We start from the raw sequence: 19886 nt of genomic DNA, 5'->3' as shown, positions 1-19886 counted from the left end.
CGGAGCGTTACAGTACCTATCATTTTGCCTGAGCAGCTAATGAATTCAGCATGACCTGCGAAAACCTTTCTTTTGTACGATCTTTCCTGTAGGGGCCTCTTCACCCCCAGGACAACTCCCAGCCAGAGCTGCGATGGGCAAGCAGGGCATAGCAGCGTTTCACAATGGGATCTGATGCCTGTTAGCAGTAAATTAATTTGGAGTGTGCTGGGGAGGATAGTTTGTGGATGCTGACCTCCATGTGGTGACCTTTAAATTCAGTCTCGCTCTCAGTGTGATGATTCCACTACTCTCCCTGATCATTGGCACGGGTGCAGGGCTGTGAGGTGTCAGAACTGTCCCCTCTCCTCCTCTGGAGGACCACGCTCCTGCCCTGGTCTCACCATTTTCCTCACAGGCCTTTCATGCAAGTATTGACAAATGGCTGGGAAAAAAACTATTTAAGACAAGGATCTGTGATTTTGCACAGTGAAAAAGTTTTTTTTTCCTTCTCCTGCACTGGATTAAATGTGTTCCTCAAACTTTTATAAAAACACTTGAAACAGGAGTGGAATTGCTACGTAATAAACCACACTGTTATGACACCGTGTCAAATACTGTCTGACACAGTGCAGATATGGAGGTTTACTGTGTGTGTGTGTGTGTGTGTGTGTGTGTGTCTGATTCTGATTCTGATTCTGTATGTGTCTTCATTGGCACTGAAAATGTGGCTTTAGATGTATGTTTTGTGACTGTTGCAGTGATACAGGCCTTTGCTAGCCAGACCTATTACTTCTCCTCTATTCAGGAGACAGAAGTCAATACAGGATGTATGTATGATTGGGCTCCTGGCTGCCTCTGTGCTGCCCCTTGGACACTCTCCAGCTTTGAGCCCCCTGTCTTTCCCTACTGGCTCCCAAGCTGAGCGCAGATTTTACAGTATATTTTGGTGAGCCATAAAACATGCATTTAGCACCGGGCCTGACAACAAACGGGAACAGCACTGAGAGAGGCATGTCCGAAGCGGGCCTTTTATCGTCCTTTCTTGCCTGGGGGCGCTGAACAATGGGAATTTTCTACACGTCTGCTGTTTGCTGGAGGAACAGAGAGAGTGGGTTCGACTGTGGCTGTGTGATTGGAGTACAGTATGCCTTGAGGTTAGTGCCAGTTAGTGCGACGTGCTCGCGACGGGCCTGCTGACATACCGTACCCCCTGGCCAGTCGTAGCCCCATCATCACAGTCGTCTCTGTGTGAAGCACTGAAGCGCTAAACGCACTGCCTAGTCTGTCTATTTGTAAGAGTTCTGTTCTGTGGCAGGGTTATTTTTAATTACGGTTTTTCTCTGGCACAAATTAAAAAAAAAAGAAAATTGTTTTGTAGAGCTTTTCAATTTTCTCTGTTGAAACATGCGCTTTTTTTCCTTAAATGACTCCAACTTGTGTTAAATCTTCATGAGAACATTTTGTTTTTCAGAATTGTATCATTAACATTAACTAAAGGCAAGGATCATTTTCCATGTGAATGCAAAGCAATATGACGAAACACTGTTGTTGGAAACTTACACAGTTGAAAGCTTACATGATCTAATATTTGGTCAGAATAGCTCATTTTCAGCCCTTAAAGATTTTAGAAAGTTGTAATGAACCCTGAAACAGCACAGCATTTGCCTAGCAATATTTTGTGCAACTCCAAGTTTTTCTAACTGATCTAGAGCACACAGAGCATTATATCTTATTAATCACTCGTTCTATATTTCAAATATTTATATGGCAAACATGTAACATTTTACATTTGTGATTCCTAGCACCTTAGTGTGAACACAGACATTTTCTGTTGATGCAAACAGTCAAGACTACAGGAGAAACCATTGTGTTGATTGCAAATTTCATTTGGCTACATAACAGATGGAAAAAAAATATGCACAAAAAAATGCAAAAGCAACAACAATTTCAGCAAGAAGCTCATTGTGTAACTTCAGTCCCACCACATCGGTACATTGTTTGCTGAGACGCCCAGCCAGAGCCCCTCTAATCCCTCTGTCTGTCTTCCTATTTCAGGAATGCTGGTGGTGATTGTGTTACTGCTGATTGCCATTGTGGTGGTTGCTGTGTGGCCCACAAGCTAATGAGGACGACAGGACCAGGGGGAGGGGCTTGACGCCGTACCGGTTGCCTGTCACAGAGACTGCAGAGTGAAGACGTGGAGTGAAATGCGCCCCCTCCCCCCCCTCCACCACCACCATCCCTCCAGCTCCGCCTCACTCCCTCCATCCCTTTCTTCCTGGTGCTTTTCTTCTTCCTCTCAATTGATTCATGAAAGTGAAGGAAGCTGCAGCTGGGCAAACAAAAAAATGGTGTGAAGCCCCCTCTGAAATACCAGCGTGAATGTGTTCAGGACAGAGGAGGTGGGGGGAGGGGGGGGAAGGGTCAGCGGTGACCCTGTGACCTCATTTCTGAGCACCTTTTCTCTCCGAAATGCGACTGCATTCCAATGTCAAGATCGCATTTGATCGCAACACTCTTCTCGAGCCATTTATTAGCCCCCAACAGTGTGGCCTGTGGTCAGATTTAACAGGTCAGTAATACTGCTAGCTTAGCTATATTCACAAATATTTACTCTCTAGCTGCCATCTGTTATCATCTGTCCTAGGATTTTATATTGTTTATAGAGCGAAGCCAGCCGAAAACAAATGATACTGTGTTGCTAACTAAACTGTTTTACTTTTCTGTAAATCAAATTACCTTAATGGCTTGTAATCTCTAATAAATTACATTTACAGTTCACACACTTCCTGGCGTCTGGCCTTTTATGTTCTTCCCAGAACTCTAAACCCCTCGGTGTTGGATAGCGGTGACTTTTTAACTTTTTTGATTTTTTCACAGAAACGGTGAGCTCTCATTAAAAAGATTCTGTTAATGGTGTTTTCTGTACGTGAACGGGTCTCTTGTTTTCTTCCTCTTACATTCCGTGGCCATTTGAAGGGCCCTGCAAGAGCAGCTGTAAGCACATGGCTCTGACTGCAAGTTCATGCAGCCATTTCAGTCTGTGCTCATTAGATCACGGCCATCTATGGGTCCCTATAACATACGAAGGAGTCCGTGGCACATGGAAATGTGTGGTACACCTAAAACCAGGAACTAGAAGATCCAGCACAATACAAATAAATCATGACCTTTTCTACTCAGCTGAAAGACATTTTGCACCCCCACGTAAGAGGACCACACCGTTGGGTTTACAGGAGTTTATTTAAACTGAATTCTGGTTTTAGTTCTACCAGGTTGGTGTTCAGTAGTTATAATTTCCTTCTGGTTTTAATCACACCCATCTAACAACCACAAAAGGTAGAAAAAAAAAAAAAAAAAAAACAAAGACAAAAAATAAGATCCACAATGTTGCATGTGTCATTAAATATATTCATATATAATAACCATAATATATTAGTATGCATTGTAAAACATTGCAAACTCTTGCAATGACCACAGCTAAACAACATTTACAATTCATAGTATGAACAAAAGCCAAGTTCCGACAGGTCTGCTGTATAGATCCAGACATTGGACTCATTACATGGAAAACTGATCTAAAATTTACATCGTGGGGCTAATAAACACAAAAAAATAACTTTGTGGTTTGATTATATATTTTGTGCCAAATGTGGGTAGATGTGCATGTGATATTGTATGTGTGGATATTAAGATGCACAATAAAATGCATATATGTAATATATATGTCTATAAATATTTGTATATGTAATATATTCATCTTTGTGAGAAGACACCAGTAAAACGCATATGTTTTTCATGATCTATACATAAAGAAAAATATATATGGAGTAAAGTGGCAGTCAGACCCCATGAACGTACTTTCTGTAAGACTGTACTGGAAATGAAGGGTATGGGATTTCTTTATGTATACAGGAACAGTCAGATAAATAAATTAAATGTATTCAGCGTGTTCCCTCTACCCTAATTAGATTATACTATGCGAAAATACATATATATATATTTCTGAAGCCCCTTCAAGTCCGTGGCTTTGAACTAGTCACCATTGACGGGCTGGCGTCATCAGAAGCCCCTGAGCGGTGAGTGAGACATGCAGTCCTGGGCAGAGGATGTGTGCTGGCTAACGCTGGCTGGATAGGCATAGCGAACCGACATGACTTCTGCGGGCCCCGGGACCTTTAAGAAGGTTGAGGTGTTTTCGTAATTACCGAGCCAACGTTATAAAAACCGTGTTTTTGGATCGTTACGTGGAGTTAATTGGGGAGGAAATACCGTACAGTATGTAGAGATCTGGCCTGGTTTCAGGCACACTCAGTAGTTTGTGTGTGTGTGTGTGTGTGTGTGTGTGTGTGCACGCGTGAGAGCTTGTGCAGGCGGGTGGGGGGGTGTGTGGGAGTGTGTGTGTGTGTGTGCGCGCGTGCGAGCGTGAGTGAGAGCTTGTGCAGGCGGGTGGGGGGGTGTGTGGGAGTGTGTGTGTGTGTGTGTGTGTGTGTGTGTGTGTGTGTGTGTGTGCGCGCGTGCGAGCGTGAGTGAGAGCTTGTGCAGGCGGGTGGGGGGGTGTGTGTGTGTGTGTGTGTGTGTGTGTGCGCGTGCGCGCGTGAGTGAGAGCTTGTGCAGGCGGGTGGGGGGGTGTGTGGGAGTGTGTGTGTGTGTGTGTGTGTGTGTGCGCGCGTGCGCGCGTGAGTGAGAGCTTGTGCAGGCGGGTGGGGGGTGTGTGGGAGTGTGAGTGTGCGTGTGTGTGAGAGCTTGTGCAGGCGGGTGGGGGGTGTGTGGGAGTGTGCGCGTGCGCGCGTGAGTGAGAGCTTGTGCAGGCGGGTGGGGGGGTGTGTGGGAGTGTGTGTGTGTGTGTGTGTGTGTGTGTGTGTGTGTGTGCGTGTGCGCGTGAGTGAGAGCTTGTGCAGGCGGGTGGGGGGTGTGTGGGAGTGTGAGTGTGTGTGTGCGTGTGTGTGAGAGCTTGTGCAGGCGGGTGGGGGGGTGTGTGGGAGTGTGTGTGTGTGTGTGTGTGTGTGTGTGTGCGTGTGCGTGTGTGTGAGAGCTTGTGCAGGCGGGTGGGGGGTGTGTGGGAGTGTGAGTCTTGAATGCGCTGTGCAGGCCTGCGTGCCCACTCACACCTCAGGTGCGTCACCTCTCTGCCGTTAATGGTGCACTGGGTGCAGTCCTGTCGGCTCACAAATCGGGGAAAAAGGGATGCTTTCTCTCAGCATAGCTTTGTTTGTTAAAACTTACAATAATTAGAATTCAGGTTAACGATATATTTAATATAGTCTAAGATAATGCCTAACATAAACGTACTAACTATACAGATACAATTACTGACTTTGTGACCCCTGTCTGAGTACCAGAAAGCGTCGGCACCTCTTGAAAATGCACACAACTGTTACATAGTTGTTTTATTTCACTGTTTTTGTTTTTTTTTTACAAAAGAAAAATATTTTACTTGTTAATGTGGCTAAGCAAGAGCAACACATTATGTTTAATACACAGCATATTTTTCATTTGATAGGGGGCTCTTGGTTTTAGTGATTTTCTTCATTGGTCTGTACATGGTGATTCATTTGTATGTCAGGTTTCGACAGTTTCTGTTTTAATAGCATTCATGTATTTTTGGACCTCTCTCAATAGTGAAAGTCTGTCCTTGTTCAGTCTCATAGCTTGTTTACTTGTACCTTGGAGAGGATATGCACCTATTTGCAGTGAAATGTTCAGAGCAGATTATTTCTCGAGTTCTGTTCATGGACCAATAATTGCCTCTGACTAACAGGAATATGTACAAAGCTTTTCATTTTTTTTCAGCTCCAGATTTGCTCTTTGTGCTGTGGCTAACAGCTCTTGACAGTGCCAACATGGCAGAAGAAAACCCTGTAGATTTGCACCAGGAACATTGGGATTTACAGAGATTACAGCTGTATTACTGCGGTGGAAAGCCCTACTGACTCAAAGCAACAGCAAAGAATGTTTACTATCAAGCTGAAGGTACCAGGGACAATACTAAAGCCGGCTTTGTTTGGCTTTTTTAGGAGATACAGATACCAAAAGTTAGACCATCAGCCTGCACTTTCCTCCCAATAATGACACCTAGCCTTATGAGATTTATGTCTCTCAGGTTGGAGCCTCTTGGAAGATAACTGGTGTTTCTTGTTTTTTTTCACTGTAATAATGAATTGACTTCTGAGACAAAGTCATTTTTTTGTGATTACATATTCCAAAGTACAGCTCAGATTTAAAAGAGCAGTGCCTTCCTTTTGTTCAAAGTAAAATTTCTTATGGCTGGGTTACACCTATAGGAGGCTTTTGCTTAATGCATTTCATTGGCACCATTACTCTGTCGACAAGAACTGAACAGTCTTACCGAAAGAAACGTGCATGGGATCACTTGACTCAACAATGCCGTCGTCCAAAGATTCATAGACTATGAATAGATGATCTGTTTCGAAATGAACACTGTCTGGGCATTTGGTCTAAGTTTATAATGAGTCTCTGCAAAGTCCAAATGACTCAGGTAAGGTCCCAGTTGTTTAAGGAGTCTGCTGTCGTCTTGGAGGTGGGAATCCAGCAAAACTATAAACACCGGTAATGAATTCAGCGTCAAAAAGCAGCAAAAGTCTTAAAGAGAATTTTGAATCCAAATCACCCCGTAAAGGGCGTTACATGCCATCTGAGAATTTACAGGAGAGCTTTTAATCATTTGCAGTGAACATCCAGTCACTTAAAGGTTAATGAGAATACTGTATGGACTTCTCTTCTCCTGCAACAATGCAAAACGTACTGAAAATAAATCGGCACTCTCTAAAACATTAGCCTCACTAATGATGAGAAATACTGTAATATTAAGTTATAAGTGCCTCACAAACCCCTGACTCAAATAACGACACCCATGCCCTTCCGATATCATCAGCTTGGTCTCAGTCCAAGTGGTAGTCCAAAGCCCAACACCCATCAGAAGATTTCCCCCGAAACACAACTTGGCACTCTCCAGCTTAACAAAGAGTGAACTAAACAGATCTGAGGTATTTGCCACATAATGAGCTGTTCCACAAATAAAGAGGATACTTTTAGTTTTTTTTTTTTTGAGGAAAATGGCTGGCTTGTCAAAGACATTGCCCCAGTACCGGGCATGTTTTTTTTTTCCTATGTTACATGAAACTGAAAGCAGAAACCACATAGAAAGCTAAGATTTACAACACATCTAAAGTGTTAACACTTTGCATTGCTGTTTATACAGTTTCTTGTGACAGGGCCTCACTTGCTAGAAGTTCACCTCATACGCCCCTGGCCCAACCTTCCTCAGTCACCTGGAAAAAGCTGCTGTGTGAGGTGTGTGTGTGTGTGTGTGTGTGTGTATGTTTGTGTGTGTGTGTGTGTGTGTGTGTGTGTGTGTATGTGTATGTGTGTGTTGGTATGTATACATACTTACTGATTTTCAGAATGTTGTACAGTAGCTTTTTTCTGTAATTATACTAAAACAATATGTTCAGTAAAAAATAGGACTGAAAATATTACGAAACCATGGAAATGGAAAAATACAAACAACTTTATATACTGGTAATATTAGGTGCAAACTCGGCAAATCCACAAAAACAAATCTTGATGGGAAAAAAAGAGAACAAAACTGCAAAGTGAGCTCCTTCACAAAAGTTCCTAAAAAAAATCATCCTAATTTTCTCTTCATGCTTCTACTCAAAGCAGCAACATTCAGTCTCTCTCTGCGTCCCTCCTGTCTCTCTCTCTCTCGTTTCTCCTGCGTTCTTTCGGGCTCGTTCTCGGTGGCATCTTCTTGTTTTAGGCCTTCTTGCACTTGCCTTTCTTCTCCCGCTGCTGGAACTTCCTCAGCCTGCGGGCCCACGTGTCCCTCCACTGAATCACCAGGCTGCCCTTGTCCGCCACCACGCCGCTCTGGTCCGGAGAGTCGTCGTCGTTTCCTAGGAGGAGGTACTTCTTCCCGGGCTTGATCTTGGGGCACTTGCAGGCCACGTCTTTGGCGCGCACCCACAGGAACTGATCCCCGCGTCGGATGCGGTTCTCCCCTTGCTTGTAGACTGAGATGATGTTCACGGTGAACTTCCACCACTCACCTGCCTTGTCTGCCTTTAGAATGTGGACCTGGACGGCTGGTGTGACGATCATAAAATGAAAGAGAGAGAGAGAGAAAGAGAAACACGTTCAGTAAACGCTGAATCACAGCCTATAGGTTTCTCATCTGTTGGCCAAATACAGTACAGGTCAAAGGTTTGGACACACTTTTCTTTCTCATTTTTACCATTTTCCACATATTAGAGTAATAGTAAAGATATCAAAACTACAAAACAACACAAATGGAATTATGCAGTGACCAAAAAAGTGTTATAAACAAATCAAAGCTATCTTATATTTTAGATTCTTCAAAATAGTCAAAAAATATTTTTTAAAATTAAATATTTTTTGAAAAGAAATAGATACATAGGCACGATTTATATTTGTCTAAAAAAATTCAAGCATTTAAATCAAAATGTCTTTGAATGCACATTTCCCAGTAATGTAAATCCCCTTTACCCCCCCACTTGTGGACCCCTTTCCACAAGTTTCGGTAATGTGGCCTGGTGTCAGTGAGATACATTTCATTAGAAGAAAAAAAAAAAACATCACTATCCCTGTGAATACATCCAAATCAGTGACCTGCCTGGGCCTTATCGCTCTTCCCATTCCTTCCTCCTGCCCTGATCTTTGACCTCCCCTTGTATAGGCCCACATATTCGTTATCACAGCAACAGTTGCCATAGCGTTCCCAGCCAAGAGAATCAGTGCCCACAATGTACATTTGAAAGAACACCTCCCTGACAAGTGAAAGTCTCTAAGGTTTGACTGTGCTGCAGGTTTCCTTAGAAACTGTTTTCCTTCCTCAGCTGAAATTTAAAAAAAGAAAAGAGAGGGGTGACAAAAATGCAAAAGTTCCTGAGCTGTGCTGAGCTCTGAATTCTTTTATTTTCATTGCAAATGAAAGGAAATAGTGCACATTTTTTTGCAAACCTTACAACAAAATAAACACAATTCAGGCAAAGTGCTGTAAAGCCTGCCGAAAGGTGAGACATGCATTGGCAGCATTTAAAGGGATTATCACTCCGCCATGAGGATGGGTTCCTATGTCCCTACAAGACACATTCATTTAGCAAATAATTATGGTTTTACTAACTGTATGTAAAAACAGTCACAGCTATGTAATGCGCTATGTATATGCAATATTTTAAGACGTTGCATGAATCTTAACTTGTATCTGCCCACAAAACTGTGCTCTCAGTCATGAAAATTTATGGATGTATCTTTAATCCCTGGCCATCTGGACTTACTACACCATTACAGATTCAATGGCTATGCTAAATAACTACAGCACTGAGGCAGGGCAGCCCATTAAAAACCCTTCTTGTCTGGGGGAATTTCAAGGAGGAGGGACAGCAGGAATATAATATGGAGCCAAAACTGAATAGTTTACACACACGGTAGCTGAGGTGACCAAACGTGATCTGGAGGCATTATAGAGCCTGTTTCTGGTGTGGCGAGGAGAGCACCCATAAAGGTGACCCGCTGAGGAGCCTCTCATGGCAGAGGGGGCTCCTGGAGCAGCTTTGTTTGAGAAATATTTCGCAGGAGCATTGTCTGAAAACCCCCGTAGGAAGTGCTTTCTTTCCCTCGGTTGAATGCGAAGCGGCGCTTTTCGAGGCTCCGCAATTGTCCACAGGGCCACAGTGCAGTGCTTGGAGAGAGCATTGGGGCCTGGAGTGAGCAAATTGCTAGCAATTACTGAAGAAAAGAGGCCTGCAGGAACCAGTGGAGCCTTCCCTCACAGGCTTGCCATTCACTGACAGTGCCTTTGGGCTGGCTGGAGGCAACCTGTTCATCGAAAGGGGAGTGGGTGGGGTGGGGGTGGGGGTTGGAGGGGGGGCATTATTTATCCTCCCCACTACAGTGTTTGGTGCCAGACCATGATCCAGGAATCCCAACAGATATCCCCTTTCTTTCTTTCTGTGCTGTCAGATCTTTTAACGAGCTCATCCTCTTGAACGCGGGTCGTTTTGCTTACTTCCGTCACTTGAAACCTTTTTGGAAAGAAATTTTTGGGAAACGCAGAAACAGAAGATCAAGGATCGTTTTACCAAATCACAGGGGGAAGTGAGGTCTAACCGGATGTTACAGTGATCCTGCGAACGGACACTAACACTCAGTCATACACAGACACAAAGAAAGTCCATGGAAAAACTATACAACATAGTTAGCCCACTCATCCACTCATACACATACATACCCTTCCACTAGCAGTATGACCAGGATACAATGAGAGTGGCTAGATCCCTGTCCTGCCAGTGTGGAGACAGGGAGTAATGACAAGCAGGGGGAAAGCCGGCCATGAATGGCTCATTGAGGGGTGAGAACGGTCTGTCTTTTCTCCGTGCAGACAATATGGTCTGTCAGAGCTCACAGACCGTCTCAGCGGAGAGACCAGACGAGGACAGAGAAAGAATTCCGACGGATGCCAGCGCTCCCGCGGTCTCCCTCCACTGGGTGCCGCGCCGGGCCCTGATTCCACACGCCTCCCAGTGTGAGGGAATCAAATGAGATCATGTTTAATTACATCGCCGAGGCCTAAACCCCCCCCCAACACCCCCAACCCACCCAAACACCTCCGAAGACCAAACCATCAAACAAGCGTCTGATCTGCGCGCTGCAGGTGAGACCCCCGGGGCCATTCACGCGTGAGCGTCTCCCCTGCCCACGGCTGGGACAGCGCTCGGGGGACGGTATTGTGAGCCGCTCCTTTAATGGCGGTGCGAGGCAGCCGCAAACATGACACTCTTTCATTCTTTGTCCAGTTTGCCGCGGCGGGTCGGCAGAGAACATTTCCCTTCACGCTAGCTGTCTCTGTGACAGCCACCACCCCCCCCCCCCCCCTGCGCAAAAGAAAGTAAATTAAATACATTTATCTCCTCCCCTGGTAGCAATCCATCAAAGATGCCATCTAATTGCTGCCCTATTCTGTTCCATTGGACGCCTAATGGAGGCAGAGCCATTGTCGGGAGTTAAACAACGCAGGACCCCCAGGTCAGCAAAGGCACAGCTGTTTGCAGCTCCCGTCAACGGGGGAGAATGTAGAAAGTGACCCTTTGCTTGAGATGTGGCCTTCCCCATCAGCAGTGAGAGGCGTTAGCATGTTACACAGGGAGGGACAGTGTAACCCAGGGTGGTGGTGTTATGCTGCTCCCCCTACTGTGAGGGAATGTGAAATGTGCTATCTGTTTGCTGTCGTCTGGAAACAGTGCTGGAATAATAGTTACACACCCTTATTCCCAGGATGAAAGCGGGGAAGCCAGTGATCTGACCAATACATACATCATGCATCTTTCAGCATGGAAATAATTTCATTGCAGTAACAACATTTTTACATTTTATTTCTGCTCTTCTTATTATAGGATAGTAAACTTTTGTGTAAATACATAATGGACAGGCTGATATCCGTATTGTAGCCATATTCCTTAGCTTCTGCGTTTTACATCAGGATACTATAACATTTGTATCACAGGCGAATTTTTGAACTGCTGGACAGATGACAGAGACACAACGGGGTCTGCTTGTGTTTTCCGAAAAGAAAGTGTTGTCCTACATTTCAAACAGCTTTAAGAGGAGGGGTGGAGGAAATGGTAACATGCTGAGAGATGAAACTCTGCATTTCTCAAAAATACCACAGACAAACATGTCACAAGAAGACCTGGCAGAGCATGCGGCTTTGGAAGAAAAAGACTGCATCTTCCTTGGCCTCTAGTAGGAGCTCTTGAGGAGACCTGAACCTTTGTTTATAAAATGTTGTCTGAACCAATCATAGTTACTCTGGAAATTCCGTTGTTTATTAAAAAGTTCCAAATAGATGCCATTAAATTCATAACTACTTTCCTTCTGAAGGCCTGGTAGTCAATTGTCACCTTTGTTGTGCAGACAAGGGAAATATAGTACACAATTCAGATAGGTGCTTGAATGAGGGCCAGAATTCTGACAAACCACAGAATTTTATTGTTTTTACGGGAAAGCTTTTGGGAGTTTGGCAACAAAGTCTGGGGGAATTGTCACGTTTTCCCTTTCCAGGGAAAGAACGAGGCGAGCCGCCGCTTGGCCGCTATTGGTCCTGTAATCGGAGACACGTCAGGAGCCAGCGTCCTCCACGGAAAGAGCTGGAAACACTGAGGCGTCCGTGCCGCTCCGCTTCCATTATTTATGGTACTTAAGGTGATTTGTAATGTGATTAGGAGACACTGATCTGCTGAACGGGATGTTTATTGGAGAGTTGTTCTGTAATATTATATGATTAATGGTTTGGCTGGTCCTCAGAGAGAGCGAGAAAGAAAGCGAGAAGAGAGATGGACAGAAAAAAAGACCTTTCCCTATGTGGAGGAATTAGGGTTATCTACCGTCCAGCTAAACCAATAAAGCGGTATCTGTGTTGCTGCTCTCTGCAATGGAGTGAAACATAGCGTGGAAACCAAATGTATTGAGCTACGGCCAAACATGGTCATTGCAAACATCTTCTGCTTCATTCTGTTTGTTTCTCTCTCTCTTTCTCTCCTCTCGCTCTCTCTCCCTCTCTCTTTTGGCCACACTGCATGTGGTCTTGTCTCCAAGGCAGAGGGGTACTACGAGTCAGTGAGATTCGCCCCTGCACACACTGACCAGACCATGCACAGCCATGTCCAAACCCCTGGCAGGAAGACGTTAATGATGACAGCTACAGCAAAGCAGGCCAGCTGCAAGTTCTCTGACTCACAATTAACATCTTATACTAGATGAGGCATATCCAAACTGCATGCAATGTAGTTTCTGATCTATTCAACATGGCCTGTGAAAGTTGGGGGAAATATGGAAAAGTTCTTTGACTTTTCTTCTGATGGTGTGCGCAACCCCCAACCTGCTTAACCCTGTTGTTCCTGAGTGTCACCACTGGAAGGCGCTCTTTCTTAGTGTGCACACTACATGCACCTCATGATCCTTCTCCACATGAGAACCCTGATGCAATACGAATCCGTATCAGTTTCGCTGCAATCCATATTAGCTTCACTGCACCTCAGTCGTATGATGTAGCACCAGTTTCTTCTAACATTATTTGGTTTGGCAAAATGAAGCCACAGGCATCCAAGTCAGGAATCACTGCAGAACGTTCGAGGAGAAGGCACTTAAAGAGTCAAGTGCGGCCACTGTAGGTGGGAGCAGAGGCAGTTTGCAGGGTCAAGGTAATTAGCGGAACACTCCCTGAATGCATATTGCAAATTGATCTGCAGCTACTTAAGATGCACTCAGTCTGAGTCCGTGTCTACTGGTGCAGCTGCGGAGTGCTGTGGAGTGCTCGCTCTGCGCGGGCCGGTCCTGCCTCCGAGCTCTCTCCGCTCACCTCTCCCAGCCGGGCCCAGCCCACGGCAACCTCCCGCAGCTCAGCGTGAGTCAGTCTCTGCTGCGCGGGTACAAAGCCCTCCTGACAACGGCAAGGGCTGAGAAAAAGTGGATTAAGCCCAAGCCTTGGCAAGCGGGGACTGGGGAGGGTGGCCGCCCCACCGGGCAAGAGGGGGGGGGAGAGGAAATTGCCTGTAATTTGTAATTGAGGAGGACTGTAAGAGGGAGCAGCGGGCCAGCTTATTGCAGCCATCTGATGCTTCCAAGTCCCGGGCCGTGTACCCCCTGAGGTGGGGATGAAATCCAATGAGTCACAGCTCTCTCCCTCTCTCTCGCTCTCTCGCTCTCTCGCTCTCTGAGGGCTGGAGATCTCGTCACCAGCGGGGGGCAGGCTCGTGCCAGACCCCAGGGAGCACCCGTCTCTGCCGTTCCTGAATGTGGAGCCCGGGATGGTCCACGGAGCTCTGAACATCTCTTTCTCTCCCCGCGTTGCCTGCAATAACACCGCTCGCTGCGAGGGGCCTTTGGCCCAGCGCTTTGCTGGCTATCCCTTTCCTTTTCCAGTCTCACACGGGTGCAGCTGGGGTGCCTGCCGTAACCTTCTCAGGGTACAGGGGACGGGAGACGAAGCTTTCCAGGTTTATTAGTTACAAAGACACATGAGAGACGTGTAGAGACACGGCACAGCTACATGTGGAACAACTACAGACACAATAAAGACATATGCAGCCATACGACACAGGCAAACAGCAGACAACAGCAGATACACTATCGACATATTTCACATGTTCACAAGAAGTAAGACATAAACAGACGCATTACACATACACAGATTCTTCATGGACGATTATCATCGTATTCCTCAAATACAAGACAAATGACCGCAGATGCATTACACAACACACGGGAGTCAGTAACAGACACAATACAGAGATGCGAGAAGAACAGGCAGAGACACTTTCAGGAACGCACAAGAGGCATTTGACAATTACCTCTCTCAGCAAACAGACCAGCAACAACAGCACAGTAAGGGGCTCTGCACTTGTGAAGGGCATTATGCTAAAGGCTGACACGCAAACTCATTATGCGCAGACTGATACATGGAAGAGTCTGAGAGGCTGACTGCTAGTGTTTAACCACCACCGGCGAAAGCTAAACACATGTCCTCATGTGGAGGCTCTCCCGGGCCCTGCAGACTTTCCTGCTAGACTGAAAATTGAAAAAAGGCCCCATTCCACTCAATTGGAAATGCATGTTCCATACCATCTACAGAGTGTCATAATGTCAGACGAATGGAAAAATGGCAGGGGACTGAAGACTTTGCCATACTATCCACACGGCATTCCAGCGCGCTTGATCCCTGCTAGCACACAAAACCTCTGTCCAGAAAATACATTTCACGAGATATTATTTTCTCATTTGACCCGTGTAAAGTATAGTAAAGTAAAGTAAAATTTACTAGCAAAAAGTATTTCTGTAGAATTTGCATTCGACTATATATTTATATAGGTATACCGATAAAGAGACTTGCATCAATACCTTTCAATATGATTTTTCCACTTTAATTAACTTTAATCAAGGCAATATTCATTGTGTGTTCTGTTAACAAGAACAAGAGAACAAGTGTCATTAATCCAGTAACATGTTAAGGATGGCAGTGCTGGACTGGCTCGTTAAAAGAGCCTGTCTTCAATCAGGGAAGGTCACACGCCTAACACTTGTTAATGGGCAGAAATGCCGGATGGTGTTGGGAATGCCGCGAAAAGAGGAACACATGTCCTTCCTTAATGAGGATTTCTAAAAACGTTCAGATCCCTCTGTCCGTCACACCAACTTCGTCTTATCCGCTTACTGCCTAAATACCTGCTGGGCTGTCCATCAATGGGGTCTTCTTAAGCCCCTTTCTGATTGCCTCTTCCTCCGTTTGATCCTTTAGCTTTACTCTTAAAAGCCACAGTAAGCCATCGTCACAATGGCTGTAGAACTAGGAAGCACTGGGGAGTGGTTGGGCTGTGTTCAAATCAGGAATAAAGATGTCCGAGCAACAGCCGCAAACTGACACTGGGTCAGCGCTGCACAGCAGACTCACCGTAATCTTTCTTGCAGTACTTTTTCATGTTGATCTTCAGTTTGCCTTTGGACGCCTTGCAGTAGGAGTCGCAGTCTGCTTATGGGAGGGAAAAAGAAGAGAGAGAAACAGAGACATACACACACATTAGTTTCTGTTAAAACAACAGAGTAGAGAAAAAAAAACAACAAAGACAATTCTCCAGCTACAAGTCTCTCTGAAAAAAAATTTGCTTTTTTTGCGATACCCATCTGCCAGGTTCAATTGTGTTGTCTAATAGGGCTTATGCGGCATTCAAGAAAGTGCCTTCATTGCTATAGAAAGTGCATACAAAGGCTCTCTCCGCCTGGCAAATACCGCGGCTGTCTGCGGGCTGCCACTCCCTCTAATGTGAGACCTCTGGGCTGTGCTTATTGTGCCACCCAGGTCTTCTCAGAGCCACACAAATTTCCCCCCGCTGTCAAAGTGCCACTGTGGGACTGATTAAGGCCTATACAGCCCCCTCTTGTCAACTCACCCCCCCCCCCCCCCCCAGCTCCCCCCAACCCTGAGCTGTGTCAAGCTTTGGCATTTATTGTGTTGGGATTCAGGGGAAGGGGTCACCTCGGCACAAAGGGAGGTCAGGGGGGAAATTAGCAGCCCATGAAGCGTTAGCAAAGGCCTTTTGGTGTCCACTCCACCAGAGTGAACAAATAAATACCTCACGCTGGCCAAGCCAAATTGCTCTGTGGCCTCTGAGCAGGGCGCCAAGGGTCTGTTCCAGATCACCAGTTAACCACCTTTTCCCTGGGCCAAGGCGCTCACACATTTATGATGAATTGCTTTTGCGTATAAATACATCCCACAAACACCGCTCGGTGTTAACCCCGGAGTAAGGAGGTGCCAAAGGCTTTACTGATTGCCTCCACCATGCTGTCACACTGCCAGACACCTTTTGTAATAGAAATGTGTGACACGAGGCCAAACAGAAAATTAAAATCATTTGTTTCCTTTTACTCCTTCTCAGACTGACACAAATTGGATCCAGAATATCTCCTAGGCGCGCTAACCCTCCCCACACATTGAAATAGCCCCCTTTTTTTTGGGGGGGGGGTGCTGGGGGTAGGAGGGAGAGAGGACCTTTCAGCTGGCCTGAATATGAACAAACTTCATTGTTTTGTCCAGCCCTCGGCCCATGCCTGCCTTTTACTTTCTTTTATATTCCGTGTGAATGAGGTTTCCTGGGTAACGGTGGAATGAGAAAAAATGCCCCAAAAAGGGTGGTGGTGAAGGGGAGGGTGAGGGGGGAAGGGGGTGCGTTCTAGTAAACCCAAAATCAGCACTGAGATGGTGGTGGAAAAAAAAGGGGGCAAGAAAAATGGCAAAGTAAATGAAATTGAGGAGTCCATATCAGCCCCGCCTGATTTCCATGTAAATGAGGAGCTGGGGAAAGAGGCCTTTGTTTTCCCTCCACACCCCCCACCCCTTGATGCCATCATGATACTTCCCTTTGATAGCGCTCATTTCCCATTAGCAAACCTCTGAGACACTGCTGAGCACACTCTGCCAGTCCCCCCCACAGCGCACACAAATGTACCCTTTGTGTTGGCTCTTAAGTTTCGGGAAGTGGGTTTTTTATTCTGGGGGTCCGCGCCGCGCTTACATTCGAGGGTGCAGTTTGTAATGCCCAGAGCGCACACGGCACAACCATGCCAGAGGTTATGAGCAGCTCGTGCGCTGAGAGAATATATTGTGCATTAACTCTGAGAAACAAGTTAAGAAGCCGACTGCATTTGTTTTCCCAACACATCACGTGTGAGTTTCCCTGCTAATTGCAACGTCTAAAATGAACAGTTTGCAAAACCGAACAAACGCTTGTTTTTAACTCCAATTTTGGTACGGAGGCAGAAAGAGTACGCAGGAAGCCTGCTCTTTTTGGCTTGAGGGCGAACCCAAATCGTGGCAGAAATGACCTAAGGTCAATGTGCTAGTTGGATCTCATCTGAAATAGACAACTGTTGTGTTAGGACCCGCAGACTGGTGGCCCAGTCACAGACCTGTGTATTGAAACAATAAGGTGTAAATAAGCGCACTGAAGGAGGCCTTTCTCCTTACAGAACGAGACTGATTGAATAACAAATGGCTGCAAATAAAGCATGTAATTAGATTATAGCCAATGCCTGGGGCTGCTGGAACCGGGAATGAAAGGGGCTGGGCTTTCTCCAAAGGGACAGGTTTTTTTTTCCTTTTTGGGCTCTAATAACATAAGGAAATAATATGCTAAAGTTAAATTTAAAACACAGCCAAGGTACTCCCGAACTGAAAACCATGTTTATGTTTAATTGGATGTTTGTAGGTTTGTTTTTTTCTGGGCAGCGGGGCTTCGTTTAGAAGGATGAAGTGAGAGTTGAATTATCTGTATCCTAGAAAAAGGGAGTTTCAGTGGAATCAGTGGGCAGTGTTCTTGGCTCACTCCCAGTATACAGATGTGAAGTTCATCTGACGCCAGTGTTTTTACATTCTAAGAAAAAGGACCAAGTATGCGGAGCAATAAATCAAACTTATACTGAGTATTAATGATGACACTGTAATACAGTGATATTTCTCTTCGTCTTTCTTTCCTTCCCACTAAAAGCTTGTAACAACGTCCCATGACACAACCATGTGGTTTTGTGCAGGACAAAGCTGCAAATGGCTGTGCAACCCTGGCCGGAAAAAAAAAAGAAAAAAACTTGGGAGTGGTTCACCGGATCCATGAGCAATTTAAAGGTGAGCGTAACTTTGCAGACAAGAGCTCATGATGCTGATGATGACGACAACCATCATCACTGTCGCCACTCACCCCTCTCTCATTACGTGGCAGTGGAGGGCGGCTTCCACAAACCACAGCAGTTACAACAGAAGCATCCTCTCACACCATTCATGACCTCTTAACAATATGTGTTTTGTCCTGGACGTGCAATTTTAGATTTTTTTCTCTCTCTCTCTCTCGCCGAGGTATTTTGGGTGCATTCCTTGCTCGCTGTGGTCAGGAGGGGGGGGGCTGAGTGCTAAAGATAAATGAATAGCTCTCCTCCGCTGCGCGGTAGGCACCTGCCGCACAGCTGTCCGCCCGGCCCGTCTCTCCTGCCCCGCAACACACCAGGCAGCCGGGAGGCCTGCAGGCCCAGCTCGCTACTCCTTTCACTGAGCGCTTCGCAAAGAGCAAGCGGGAGATGGAGAGGAGGGGGAAGAGGGAGAGAGATACAGGGCCCTGATAAGGAGATCACATCTGTTTGAAATTACACGTACGGTGAGATCATATTTTTCAAACACCGCATCGTTCCTGAGGTGGGCTATCGTTTGAAACGCGGTGATGTATGTTTGCCAAGCAGCGTGTGGGTGGTCCCGAGCAGGCAGTCTGCCCGCCGTGGAGTGCCCGCACGGGGTGTGGAAGAGCCTCTGTCTGTCCGTCTGCTTCCCTCACCTTTCCGCCTGCTTGATTTACCGAGCTCGCACGACAACAAAACTTGGTGTATTAAGCCATGCAATTAATAATAAAAAAAAAACTAAAACACAGCCTGATATATAAGATGAAAAGGACTGATATTATTGAAATATGCTGCAAGCTTCCTCTCCAAATTAGGTTAGAATTGAGTGGATCAAATGGTTTCATCACGACTCAGGAGATGTTTATGAGCCAAGAGCAATCCAAAGGGGTGTGCTCGCTGCTGTGTCCAGAATACCCTTCTGTTTATTTTATGGGTCTGCTTATACTGCAGAGCAGGATCAAGAAAAGCAGGGATGAAATATCCACAGAGACGGTGCATGTTTGTTTAGCTTGCTTGCTATAATTTATGTGTCATAGATTACAGCACTTTTTTATTTTCGTATCTTACACTGAGATGAGGAACATGAAACGTGCATCGCTTCCAACTGGTTGGCAGCCTGCTTTTTGAGGAGTCCTTTGTAATACTCTTTTGTAACTGCACAGGAAGAACCAACATCAGGTAAATTGTATTTTAGAATGCAGATGTGAAGTGAGGTGCATTTATACATCAGGAGAAAATCTCACACGAGGAAAGTTTTCCAGCTGCAGGGCCATATTGGTGAAAAGGGATTCATGGGTAAATACCCTGCCATGAAAGCACTTGGAGCCTCCAGTGAGTTAGGTTCTCAGCATGACAAATGAACACATGCCCAAATAATGGCATCGCCTTGTTCGTTGTGGAGTTTGTTTGCTTTTTCCGCATGGTGCAAACACGCCTTTCTCAATATACAATTGATGCTCCATTAGGCAAAGACAATTTTCACGTATCAAAAGCGGCCCCTTCAATGGGTCCGGACAAGGGCGCTGTTGATCCCCGGTTCATAGAATGGGTGTCAATGCAAAAAACAAGTGGAAGAATGAAAGGATGAAGAGGAAGGGAGGAGGAGGAGGAGAAGGGAGAGAGGAAGCTTCACAACACAGTTTAATCTG

The 19886-nt window shown here is 45.8% G+C and overlaps 2 protein-coding genes across 3 annotated transcripts in view; one reads left to right on the top strand and one right to left on the bottom strand.

The window, feature by feature from the left end:
* stx8 (syntaxin 8) overlaps positions 1–2758 on the top strand; it is a 48207-nt gene extending 45449 nt beyond the window's left edge. Inside the window, exon 8 of the mRNA XM_036535070.1 lies at positions 2038–2758. Coding sequence (XP_036390963.1) covers positions 2038–2105 — 68 coding nt within the window. The 3' untranslated portion in view covers positions 2106–2758. The remainder of the gene's footprint in view (positions 1–2037) is intronic.
* Positions 2759–4998: 2240 nt separating this feature from the next.
* ntn1a (netrin 1a) overlaps positions 4999–19886 on the bottom strand; it is a 62849-nt gene continuing 47961 nt past the window's right edge. For both annotated transcript variants that reach the window (XM_036550259.1, XM_036550268.1), the window contains exons 6-7: positions 15470–15544; positions 4999–8090 (exon numbers count right to left, since the gene is read on the bottom strand). In XM_036550259.1, the coding sequence (XP_036406152.1) occupies positions 7762–8090; positions 15470–15544 (404 nt within the window). In that variant the 3' untranslated portion in view covers positions 4999–7761. The remainder of the gene's footprint in view (positions 8091–15469; positions 15545–19886) is intronic.

The sequence above is a fragment of the Megalops cyprinoides genome, chromosome 1, assembly GCF_013368585.1.
Source record: "Megalops cyprinoides isolate fMegCyp1 chromosome 1, fMegCyp1.pri, whole genome shotgun sequence".
NCBI classification, from domain to species: Eukaryota; Metazoa; Chordata; class Actinopteri; order Elopiformes; family Megalopidae; genus Megalops; species Megalops cyprinoides.
Note: the sequence above shows the minus strand (reverse complement) of the source record. Positions and strands in the feature narration are given on the sequence as shown.